The sequence below is a fragment of the Staurois parvus genome, unplaced genomic scaffold, assembly GCF_062004578.1.
Source record: "Staurois parvus isolate SC_StPar_1 unplaced genomic scaffold, SC_StPar_1.0 ptg001347l, whole genome shotgun sequence".
NCBI lineage: Eukaryota > Metazoa > Chordata > Amphibia > Anura > Ranidae > Staurois > Staurois parvus.
The window spans coordinates 128,173-140,592 of record NW_028319143.1 but is presented as its reverse complement, the minus strand read 5'-3'; the positions used below and the strand labels follow the sequence as shown (position 1 = coordinate 140,592).

The window sequence follows — 12,420 nt, the reverse complement described above, 5'->3', positions numbered from 1 at the left end:
TCCAGGTTGGGTGACATACATAGTGCAAGGGTCTGGGGTAGGTAATGTATGTATTGCATGGATCCAGGTTGGGTGACATACATGGTGCAAGGGTCAGGGGTAGGTAATGTATGTAGTGCATTGGTCTAGGTTGGGTTACATACATAGTCCATTTGTCTGGGGTAGGTAATGTATGTAGTGCATGGGTCCAGGTTGGGTGACATACATATTACAATGGTCTGGGGTAGGTAATGTATGTAGTGCATGGGTCCAGCTTGGGTGACATACATATTGGAATGGTCTGGGGTAGCTAATGTACATAGTGAAATGGTCTGGGGTAGGTTATGTATAGAGTGCAAGGGTCTGGGGTAGGTAATGTACATAGTACATGTGTCCAGGTTGGGTGACATACATAGTGCAATGGTCTGGGGTAGGTAATGTACATAGTGCATGGGTCCAGGTTGGGTGACATACATATTACAATGGTCTGGGGTAAGTAATGTATGTAGTTTATGGGTCCAGGTTGGGTGAAATACATATTGCAATGGTCTGGGGTAAGTAATGTATGTAGTTTATGGGTCCAGGTTGGGTGACATACATATTACAATGGTCTGGGGTAAGTAATGTATGTAGTTTATGGGTCCAGGTTGGGTGACATACATATTGCAATGGTCTGGGGTAGGTAATGTACATAGTGCATGGGTCCAGGTTTGGTGACATACATGGTACAAGGGTCAGGGGTAGGTAATGTACATAGTGTATTGGTCTAGGTTGGGTTACATACATAGTCCAGTAGTCTGGGGTTGGTAACGAACACAGTGCATGGGTCCAGGTTGAGTGACATACTTATTACAATGGTCTGGGGTAGGTAATGTATGTGGTGCATGGGTTCAGGTCGAATGACATACATATTGCAATAGTCTGGGGTAGGTAATGTACATAGTGCAAGGGTCTGGGTTAGATAATGTACGTAGTGTATGGTCCAGATTGGGTGACATGCATGGTTCTGGTGTGGGTAACATACATAGTGCAAGGGTACAGGTTGGGTGATACATATATTACAATGGTCTGGGGTAGGTAATGTACGTAGTGCACGGGTCCAGGTTGGGTGACATACACTGTACAAGGGTCTGGGGTAGGTAGCGTACGTAGTGCATGGGTCTAGGTTGGGTGACACACATACTACAATGGTCTGGGGTAGGTAATATATGTAGTGCATGGGTCCAGGTTATATGACATACATAGTGCAAAGGTCTGGGGTAGGTAACGTACGTAGTGCAGGGGCCAGGTTGGGTGACATACAAATTACAATGGTCTGGGGTAGGTAATGTATGTAGTGCATGGGTCCAGGTTGGGTGACATACATATTGGAATGGTCTGGAGTAGGTCATGTACATAGTGCGTGGGTCTGGGGTAGGTAATGTGCGTAGTTCATGGGTCTGGAGTAGGTAATGTACGTAGTGCATGGGTCCAGGTTGGGTTGCATACATATTGGAATGGTCTGGAGTAGGTAATGTACATAGTGCGTGGGTCTGGAGTAGGTAATGTGCGTAGTTCATGGGTCTGAAGTAGGTAATGTACGTAGTGCATGGGTCCAGGTTGGGTTGCATACATAGTGCAAAGTTCTGGGGCAGGTAATGTATGTAGTGCATGGGTCCAGGTTGGGTTACATACATAGTCCAGTGGTCTGGGGTAGGTAATGTACGTAGTGCATGAGACCAGATTGGGTGATATGCATATTACAATGGTCTGGGGTAGGTAATGTACGTAGTTCATGGGTTCAGGTTGGGTGACATACATATTGCAATGGCCTGGGGTAGGTAATGTACATAGTGCAATGGTCTGGGATAGATAACGTACGTAGTGCATGGGTCCAGATTGGGTGACATACATAGTGCATGGGTCTGATGTGGGTAACATACATAGTGCATGGGTACAGGTTGGGTGATACACATATTACAATGGACTGGGGTAGGTAATGTACATAGTGCCTGGGTCTGGGTTGGGTGACATACACTATACATACAGTAGGTCTGGGGTAGGTAATGTATGTAGTGCATGGGTCCAGGTTAGGTGACATACATAGTGCAAAGGTCTGGGGTAAATAACGTACGTAGTGCATGGGTCCAGGTTGGGTGACATACATAGTGCAAGAGTCTGGGGTAGGTAACATACGTAGTGCAGGGGACAGGTTGGGTGACACACATATTACAATGGTATGGGGTAGGCAATGTACATAGTGCAAGGGTCTGGGGTAGATCATGTACATAGTGCATGGGTCCAGAGTGGGTGACATACATAGTGTATAGGTCTGGTGTGGGTAACATACATAGTGTATGGGTACAGGTTGGGTGACATCCATAGTGCATTGGTCTAGGTTGGGTTACATACATAGTCCAGTGGTCTGGCGTAGATAACGTATGTAGTGCATGTGTCCAAATTAGGTGATACACATATTACAATGATCTGCGGTAGGTAATGTACGTAGTGCATGGGTTCAGGTTGGGTAACATACATAGTGCAAGAGTCTGGGGTAGGTAACATACGTAGTGCAGGGGCCAGGTTGGGTGACACACATATTACAATGGTCTGGGGTAGGTAATGTATGTAGTGCATGGATTCAGGTTAGGTGACATACATAATGCAATGGTTTGGGGTAGGTAACATACACAGTGCATGGGTCCAGGTTGGATGACCCAGGGGTGGGTAACTTACATAGTAACTAAATCTCAACTCTTCAACATAACCTCCTCTTTTGCCTTAACCAATGGACACCGTCCTCCATTCACTCTGATGGGAATACATTAGACCTTGTTTTCTCCCATCTTTGCACTCCCTACAACCTCACAAACACCCCCTTTCCTCTCTCTGATTACAATCTCATCACCTTCCCAGTGTCCTCGTCTTCAAACACCTATCCTTCCAAGCAGCAAACAATTACCCGCAGAAACCTTCACAACTTGAACCCGGCTCCTTTCCACTCTGCAACTGACCAACTCTAAGACAGAATCTCTCCCCTGTCCTGCCCTGACCTGGCCACTGCTGTCTACAACAGTTCCCTTTCATCCGCATTAGACTCACTTGCTCCTCTAACAACACGAAGCATCAGGCCCCGACCGTTACATCCGTGGAAGACTGACCACACCAGGAATCTTAAGAGACATAGTCGTGTGCTGGAGCGATTGTGGCATAAAGCCAAATCTCAGCAAGCATTCACCCAATATAATCTGCTCTCTTAACATAAAATTCCTCCCTCCATGCTGCCAAACAAGCCTACTTTGTCACTCTCAGCAATAGCTTGTCATCCAGTCCTCGTTGTCTCTTCTCTACTTTTCACTCTCTACTTTCTCCACCTCCACCCAATACCTCACTCACTGCTTATGAGATTGCAAAAAACAAGATTAATGCAATTCGTAGGGGCCTCTCCTCTGCACAGACATCCATCCCACTTAGCATACCTTATACTACACCTCCCTCAACACTTTCCTCTTTTGACCTTGCTACTACCGAAGAGGTCACTAAGGTTTTCTCAGAATCCCGTCTCACAACCTTCCCCCTGGATCCTGTCCCCTCACAACTACTACGGTCACCCTCTTCTTCTATCCTATGCTCCCTCACTCACATCTTCAATGCTCTAATGGCACCTTCTCCACCCAGCATTGCCTTTAACTCTGTCTCCTCCTCTCCACTCCCTCTTTCTGTAGGGGGCCCTCAAGGTTCTGTCCTTGGACCCCTACTCTTCACCATCTACACCTCCTCCCTTGGTCACTTGATAAACTCCCATGGCTTTAAGTACCATCTCTATGCTGATGACACACAAATCTATCTTTCTACCCCTCACCTCACCCCTTCAGTCTCCTCTCGCATTACTAACCTACTAAGAGACATATCGGCATGGATGTCACTCCACTTCCTCAAACTCAATCTTTCCAAAACTGAGCTCTTAGTATTCCCCCCAGCCCATGCCCCCTCCCCCGACTTCTCCATCAAGATCAGTAACACAATCATCAGTCCCTCCCCTCATGCCAGGGTACTAGGTGTAATCCTAGACTCCCATCTGTCCTATCAGCCCCAAATCCAATCACTGTCCAAATCTTGTAGAATTCACCTCCGCAACATCTCCAAGATACGCCCGTTCCTAACCCCAGAAACCACTAGCAACTTATCACTCCCTTGTTATATCTCGCCTTGACTATTGTATCTCCCTCCTCATTGGCCGTCCTCATCGCAGGCTATCCCCTCTTCAGTCTATCATGAATGCTGCTGCCAGACTCATCCACCTTACTAGCCGTTCTGTATCTGCCACCCCTCTCTGCCAATCCCTCCACTGGCCTCCACTCAGTGTCCTCCACCCCATCTCTGCCAATCCCTCCACTGGCCTCCACTCTGTGTCCTCCACCCCTCTCTGCCAATCCCTCCACTGGCCTCCACTCAGTGTCCTCCACCTCTCTCTGCCAATCCCTCCACTGGCCTCCACTCTGTGTCCTCCATCCCTCTCTACCAATCCCTCCACTGGCCTCCACTCAGTGTCCTCCACCCCTCTCTGCCAATCCCTCCACTGGCCTCCACTCAGTGTCCTCCACCCCTCTCTGCCAATCCCTCCACTGGCCTCCACTCTGTGTCCTCCACCTCTCTCTGCCAATCCCTCCACTGGCCTCCACTCTGTGTCCTCCATTCCTCTCTGCCAATCCCTCCACTGGCCTCCACTCAGTGTCCTCCACCCCTCTCTGCCAATCCCTCCACTGGCCTCCACTCAGTGTTCTCCATCCCTCTCTGCCAATCCCTCCACTGGCCTCCACTCAGTGTCCTCCATCCCTCTCTGCCAATCCCTCCACTGGCCTCCACTCAGTGTCCTGCACCCCTCTCTGCCAATCCCTCCACTGACCTCCACTCAGTGTCCTCCACCCCTCTCTGCCAATCCCTCCACTGGCCTCCACTCAGTGTCCTCCACCCCTCTCTGCCAATCCCTCCACTGGCCTCCACTCAGTGTCCTCCACCCCTCTCTGCCAATCCCTCCACTGGCCTCCACTCAGTGTCCTCCACCCCTCTCTGCCAATCCCTCCACTGGCCTCCACTCAGTGTCCTCCACCCCTCTCTGCCAATCCCTCCACTGACCTCCACTCAGTGTCCTCCATCCCTCTCTGCCAATCCCTCCACTGGCTTCCCATTGCCCATCGGATAAAATTCAAAGCATTAACAATTACATATAAAGCCATTTATAACTCTGCCCCAAATTACATCACTATATCTGGTCTCTCTGTACCCTGCATTCACTATATCCGCTCTCCCCGGACCCTGCATTCACTATATCCGCTCTCCCCGGACCCCGCATTCACTATATTCGGTTTCCCCGGACCCTGCATTCACTATATCTGTCTCCCCAGACCCCGCATTCACTATATCCGGTCTCCCCGAACCCCGCATTCACTATATCTGGTCTCCCCAGACCCCGCATTCACTATATCTGGTCTCCCCAGACCCTGCATTCACTGTATCCGCTCTCCCTGGACCCTGCATTCACTATATCCGCTCTCCCCGGACCCTGCATTCACTATATCTGGTCTCCCCGGACCCTGCATTCACTATATCCGCTCTCCCCGGACCCCACATTAACTATATCTGGTCTCCCCGGACCCTGCATTCACTATATCCACTCTCCCTGGACCCTGCATTCACTATATCCCCTCTCCCTGGACCCTGCATTCACTATATCCGCTCTCCCTGGACCCTGCATTCACTATATCCCCTCTCCCCGGACCCTGCATTCACTATATCCGCTCTCCCCGGACCCTGCATTCACTATATCTGGTCTCCCCGGACCCTGCATTCACTATATCCGCTCTCCCCGGACCCTGCATTCACTATATCTGGTCTCCCCGGACCCTGCATTCACTATATCCGCTCTCCCCGGACCCTGCATTCACTATATCCCCTCTCCCTGGACCCTGCATTCACTATATCTGTCTCCCCGGACCCTGCATTCACTATATCCGATCTCCTCGGACCCCGCATTCACTATATCCGCTCTCCCCGGACCCTGCATTCACTATATCTGGTCTCCCTGGACCCTGCATTCACTATATCCGCTCTCCCCGAACCCCGCATTCACTATATCTGGTCTCCCCAGACCCTGCATTCACTGTATCCGCTCTCCCCGGACCCTGCATTTACTATATCCCCTCTCCCCGGACCCTGCATTCACTATATCCGCTCTCCCCGGACCCTGCATTCACTATATCTGGTCTCCCCGGACCCTGCATTCACTATATCCGCTCTCCCCGGACCCCACATTCACTATATCTGGTCTCCCCGGACCCTGCATTCACTATATCTGGTCTCCCCGGACCCTGCATTCACTATATCTGGTCTCCCCAGACCCTTCATTCACTATATCTGCTCTCCCCGGACCCCATTTTCACTATATCTGGTCTCCCCGGACCCTGCATTCACTATATCTGGTCTCCCCGGACCCTGCATTCACTATATCCGCTCTCCCCGGACCCCGCATTCACTATATCTGATCTCCCTGGAACTTGCATTCACTATATCCGCTCTCCCCGGACCCTGCATTCACTATATCTGGTCCCCCGGACCCTGCATTCACTATATCCGCTCTCCCCGGACCCTGCATTCACTATATCCGGTCTCCCCGGACCCCGCATTCACTATATCCGCTCTCACCGGACCCTGCATTCACTATATCTGCTCTCCCCGGACCCTGCATTCACTATATCCGCTCTCCCCGGACCCTGCATTCACTATATCTGGTCTCCCCGGACCCTGCATTCACTATATCCGCTCTCCCCGGACCCTGCATTCACTATATCCGGTCTCCCTGGACCCCGCATTCACTATATCCGCTCTCACCGGACCCTGCATTCACTATACCCGCTCTCCCCGGACCCCACATTCACTATATCTGCTCTCCCCGGACCCCACATTCACTATATCTGGTCTCCCCAGACCCTGCATTCACTATATCCGGTCTCCCCGGACCCTGCATTCACTATATCCGCTCTCTCCCTGGACCCCACATTCACTATATCCGCTCTCCCCAGACCCTGCATTCACTATATCTGGTCTCCCCGGACCCTGCATTCACTATATCCGGTCTCCCCGGACCCTGCATTCACTATATCCGGTCTCCCCGGACCCTGCATTCACTATATCCACTCTCCCCGGACCCTGCATTCACTATATCTGGTCTCCCTGGACCCCGCATTCACTATATCCGGTCTCCCCGGACCCTGCATTCACTATATCTGGTCTCCCCGGACCCTGCATTCACTATATCTGGTCTCCCCAGACCCCGCATTCACTATATCCACTCTCCCCGGACCCCATATTCACTATATCCGCTCTCCCCGGACCCTGCATTCACTATATCTGGTCTCCCCGGACCCTGCATTCACTATATCTGCTCTCCCCGGACCCTGCATTCACTATATCCGCTCTCCCCGGACCCTGCATTCACTATATCCGCTCTCCCCGGACCCTGCATTCACTATATCCGCTCTCCCCGGACCCTGCATTCACTATATCCGGTCTCCCCGGACCCCGCATTCACTATATCCGCTCTCACCGGACCCTGCATTCACTATATCCGCTCTCCCCAAACCCTGCATTTACTATATCTGCTCTCCTCGGACCCTGCATTCACTATATCCGCTCTCCCCGGACCCTGCATTCACTATATCTGATCTCCCTGGAACTTGCATTCACTATATCCGCTCTCCCCGGACCCCGCATTCACTATATCCGCTCTCCCTGGACCCTGCATTCACTATATCTGGTCTCCCCGGACCCTGCATTCACTATATCTGGTCTCCCCGGACCCTGCATTCACTATATCCGGTCTCCCCGGACCCTGCATTCACTATATCCGGTCTCCCCGGACCCTGCATTCACTATATCTGGTCTCCCCGGACCCCGCATTCACTATATCCGCTCTCCCCGGACCCCACATTCACTATATCTGGTCTCCCCAGACCCTGCATTCACTATATCTGGTCTCCCCGGACCCTGCATTCACTATATCTGGTCTCCCCGGACCCTGCATTCACTATATCCGCTCTCCCCGGACCCTGCACTCACTATATCCGCTCTCCCCGGACCCTGCATTCACTATATCCGCTCTCCCTGGACCCTGCATTCACTATATCTGTCTCCCCGGACCCTGCATTCACTATATCCGCTCTCCCCGGACCCTGCATTCACTATATCCGCTCTCCCTGGACCCCACATTCACTATATCCGCTCTCCCCGGACCCTGCATTCACTATATCTGGTCTCCCTGGACCCCGCATTCACTATATCTGCTCTCCCCGGACCCTGCATTCACTATATCTGGTCTCCCTGGACCCTGCATTCACTATATCCGTTCTCCCCAGACCCTGCATTAAGTATAGTGAATCTGATTACCCCCAAATAAACTTTAGCTATTCTAGTAGGTCTTTCCTGACATTTTCTTAGTCGCATCCTACAGCAAAAGCCATGGTCCGCAGTTAAAGGTGGAAATAGTTCTGAAATGATTTATCTTTGTCTTATTTTTTTTTACATCACAGAAACCTGACATTTGAACAGGATGTGTCGATTTTTATATTCACTGTAAATGCTAAGGTGACTAGGAGTAAGAAAATCATGCGATTATAGAGCCAGTATTCCCTCCTGGGCCACAGTGGAGGAACTCCAAGAGTATCCGTAGGGTAAAGGAATAGGATATACAAATCAGAAAAGCATCTCACAGACAGGGGCGGACTGACAACTCATAAGGCCCCCGGGCAATAGGGGATCATGGGGCCCCTGTGTCCTTGCCCAAACTCAAAAAAGCCTACGAAAAAGGTAAAAGGGGCATCTCATGGGGCCCCCTACTGACCCCGGGCCCTCGGGCAGTGCCCGCGTTTCCAAATGGTAAGTCCGCCCTTGCTCCGCCCCTGTTCCTCATAGTAGTGAATCTATTTTTTGTCATTCTTCCAGCGCAGAATAAAAGTCTATATTACTGATCTGTGCGTTTATTCTCCTCTCCTAGAGGACAGACAGGCACCAGGGGCCCGGTTCCTCCACCCATGGTTCATATCCTGCGTCCAGTCAGCGAGCTTCCTCCTGTATCGGGTGAGGTTTTCTTTTCTAATTTACTAACAGCATCCTCATCAAATGTTTTTAAAGCGTATTCATGGTTGAAAATATCCACATGGAAGAAAAATATAACTGAAATATATTTAAAAAATATTCTTCCCAAATATATTGACATATATTTGAAATGCTACAATTTTGGCCGTATTCAATATATTTCAATAAATATATATATATATATATACATACACACACTGTACGTTGAAATGCGTTTTTATTACAAAATATATGGAAAATATTTTTAAAAATACATTTCAAATATACTGTATGTCTTGTATGTGCAGGAATCCTTTGTAAAGTATCTCCCACATGGAAGAAAAATATATTTGAAATATATTTAAAAAATATTCTTCCCAAATATATTGACATATATTTGAAATATATTTTTAAAAATATTTTCCATATATTTTGTAATAAAAACGCATTTCAACATGCAATATATACAGTATATATATTTATTGACATATATTTGAAATGCTGCAACTTTGGCCATATTCAATATATTTCAATAAATATATATACTGTATATATTGCATGTTGAAATGCGTTTTTATTACAAAATATATAAAAAAATACTTTTAACCTCTTGGCGCCGGCCGAACGCAAATGTGTGGCCTCCTGGGCCTAGACGCCAAGCGGCCGCACATTTGCGTTCTATAAAAAAAAAACCATATGTGCTGAGAGCGCACACATTCGGTACTCACAGAAAGGTCCCGATCTCCTCTTTTGATCGGGACCTTTCCCAATCATGTGACCGCCCTGACAGCGAATCACGGCGGTCACATGACCCTAAAACGCCGCCCCTTCTGGAACCCTTAACGGGCCGGGAGGCACCGGCGCCAAGGGGTTAAAAATAAATTTCAAATCTACTGTATGTCTTTAGGAATTCAAATCTACATTTTTGGAATACATTTACAGATATATGTAAAAATATAGGTTAAAATTAGTTTTTTTTATACTGTATATGTTAAAATAAATCTGAAGAATATATTTAAAAAATATATAATTTTTAAAAAATGTTTTCATAGATTTTGTAACATATAAAAAACGCATTTCAATATGCAATATAATTTAAATATAAAAAAAATAAATAAAAATAAATAAAATTTATTGAACTATATTTTTAAATACATTGAATATGGCCAAAACTGTAGTATTTCAAGTATATTAAAATGACTTTTATATGTTAAAAAAAATCTGAAGAATACTTTTAAAAATACTTCTCATATATTTTGTAAAATATTAAAAACGCATTTCAACATGCAATATTATATATATATATATATATAAAAATTTATTGAACTATATTTTGAAATATATTGAATATGGCCAAAACTGTAGGATTTCAAATATAATAAAATTACTTTTTTATATGTTAAAAAAAATCTGAAGAATACTTTTAAAAACATTTCTCATATATTTTGTAATATATAAAAAACACATTTCAATATTTATATATATATATATATATATATATATATATATATAAAATTTATAAAATTTATTGAAATATATTTTGAAATATAATGAATATGGCCAAAACTGTAGTATTTCCAATATATTAAAATTACTTTATATGTTAAAAAAAATCTGAAGAATATTTTTCTAAATAGTTTTCATACATTTTGTAATATATAAAAAACGCATTTCAACATGCAGTATTTGTGTGTGTGTATATATATATATGTTTATTTATATTTATTTATTTATTGAAATATATTTTGAAATATATTGAATATGGCCATAATTGTAGCATTTCAAATATATTTTTTTCCATGTGGGGGTGGATGTTATATGACACATGCATCCTTCATAAAAAAAAAAAAAAAACCTTGCCATTTAGAGTGATCCTCTTGTCACCCCAATCGTATCGGTCGGTCCTCACATAAAGTTTGTTATGGCCGCTCTGGATCGGTGACAACCCTCAGGCACGGCGTTTGAAATTTGCTCCAGTGTTGTCACCTATCCAGACACACGGCTTGTCGCATATATATCATTTATGCCGAGAACATTTGTTTCTTAGTGTCTTTATTTCCATGTCTTCAGAGTTTCGGGAAGAGTGAAGACCGTCTCTCAGAGCTCCGGCTGCTATGACAGTGACGGAGTTGAACCGGTGGCCATAGACGAGGCCTTAGATCCCCATAATTATTCCGGGAACAACAACCAGAGAGACAACAGCTTCGAGAGGAACAATAGCCGCAGCTCGGGACTGCGACGCCAAGCCATCCAGAACTGGCACCGCCGGCCGTACCGCAATAGCACAGAGGGAGAAGAAGGGGACATCTCGGACGGCGGGTCCCGGACCACGGAATCTGAGGCCGAGGTCTGGGAGCAGGAGAGCATTGGCTCTGCCGACCTGAATTCTGGCCAGGTCTCAGAGGGCTGCAGACCGAAAGGTGAGTCCCCGGCACTGGTTTGTGCACAGTAGAGAAAAGAATTCTCCGACTTTCTGAAAGTCGGTATTTGCATAGTGTCCTCCCATGAGACCTGCTAACTGTCTGCCTAGGCAGTAAGCAGGGGCAGACTGACCATTCAAGCACTCAGGCACTGCCCGAGGGCCCGGGGTCAGTAGGGGGCCCCATGAGATGCCCCTGGTACCTTTTATAGGCTTTTTTGGGTGTGCTTTGAGTGTGGGCAAGGACACAGGGGCCCCATGATCCCCTATTGCCCGGGGGCCCCATGAGTTGTCAGTCCGCCCCTGGCAGTAAGTGAGGATCTGTGGGAGCCAAAGGGAAGTGATAGAGGATGGATGGGGCTCTGGTGATGGATCAGGATGGTACTTTGCATGGGTGCGACTGGGATGCAACATTGGATGGGTGCGACTTGGATGCAACATTGGATGGGTGCGACTTGGATGCAACTCTGGCTTTGACTGTTGCACAAATGCCGCATTGGTAATATTAAGATGCGTCTTTGGATGGGTGCGACTGGGATGCAACTTTGGATGGGTGCGGCTGGGATGCAACTTCGGATAGGTGCGACTTGGATGCGACTTTGGATGGGTGCGACTTGGATGCGACTTTGGATGGGTGCGACTTGGATGCGACTTTGGATGGGTGCGACTTGGATGCGACTTTGGATGGGTGCGACTTGGATGCAACTTTGGATGGGTGCGACCTGGATACAACTTTGGATGGGTGCAACTGGGATGCAACTTTGGATGGGTGAAACTTGGATGCAACTCTGGCTTTGACTGTTGCACAACTGCCACATTGGTAATATTAAGATGCGTCTTTGGATGGGTGCGACTGGGATGCAACTTTGGATGGGTGCAACTTGGATGCAACTTTGGCTTTGACTGTTGCACAA

At 47.4% G+C, this 12,420-nt stretch overlaps 1 protein-coding gene across 1 annotated transcript in view; it reads left to right on the top strand.

Annotated features, from left to right (window-relative positions):
• Window positions 1–12,420, top strand: part of FBXO41 (F-box protein 41) — a 224,529-nt gene that overhangs the window by 152,821 nt on the left and 59,288 nt on the right. The window contains exons 4-5 of the mRNA XM_089661500.1: window positions 9,008–9,090; window positions 11,158–11,507. Coding sequence (XP_089517626.1) covers window positions 9,008–9,090; window positions 11,158–11,507 — 433 coding nt within the window. The remainder of the gene's footprint in view (window positions 1–9,007; window positions 9,091–11,157; window positions 11,508–12,420) is intronic.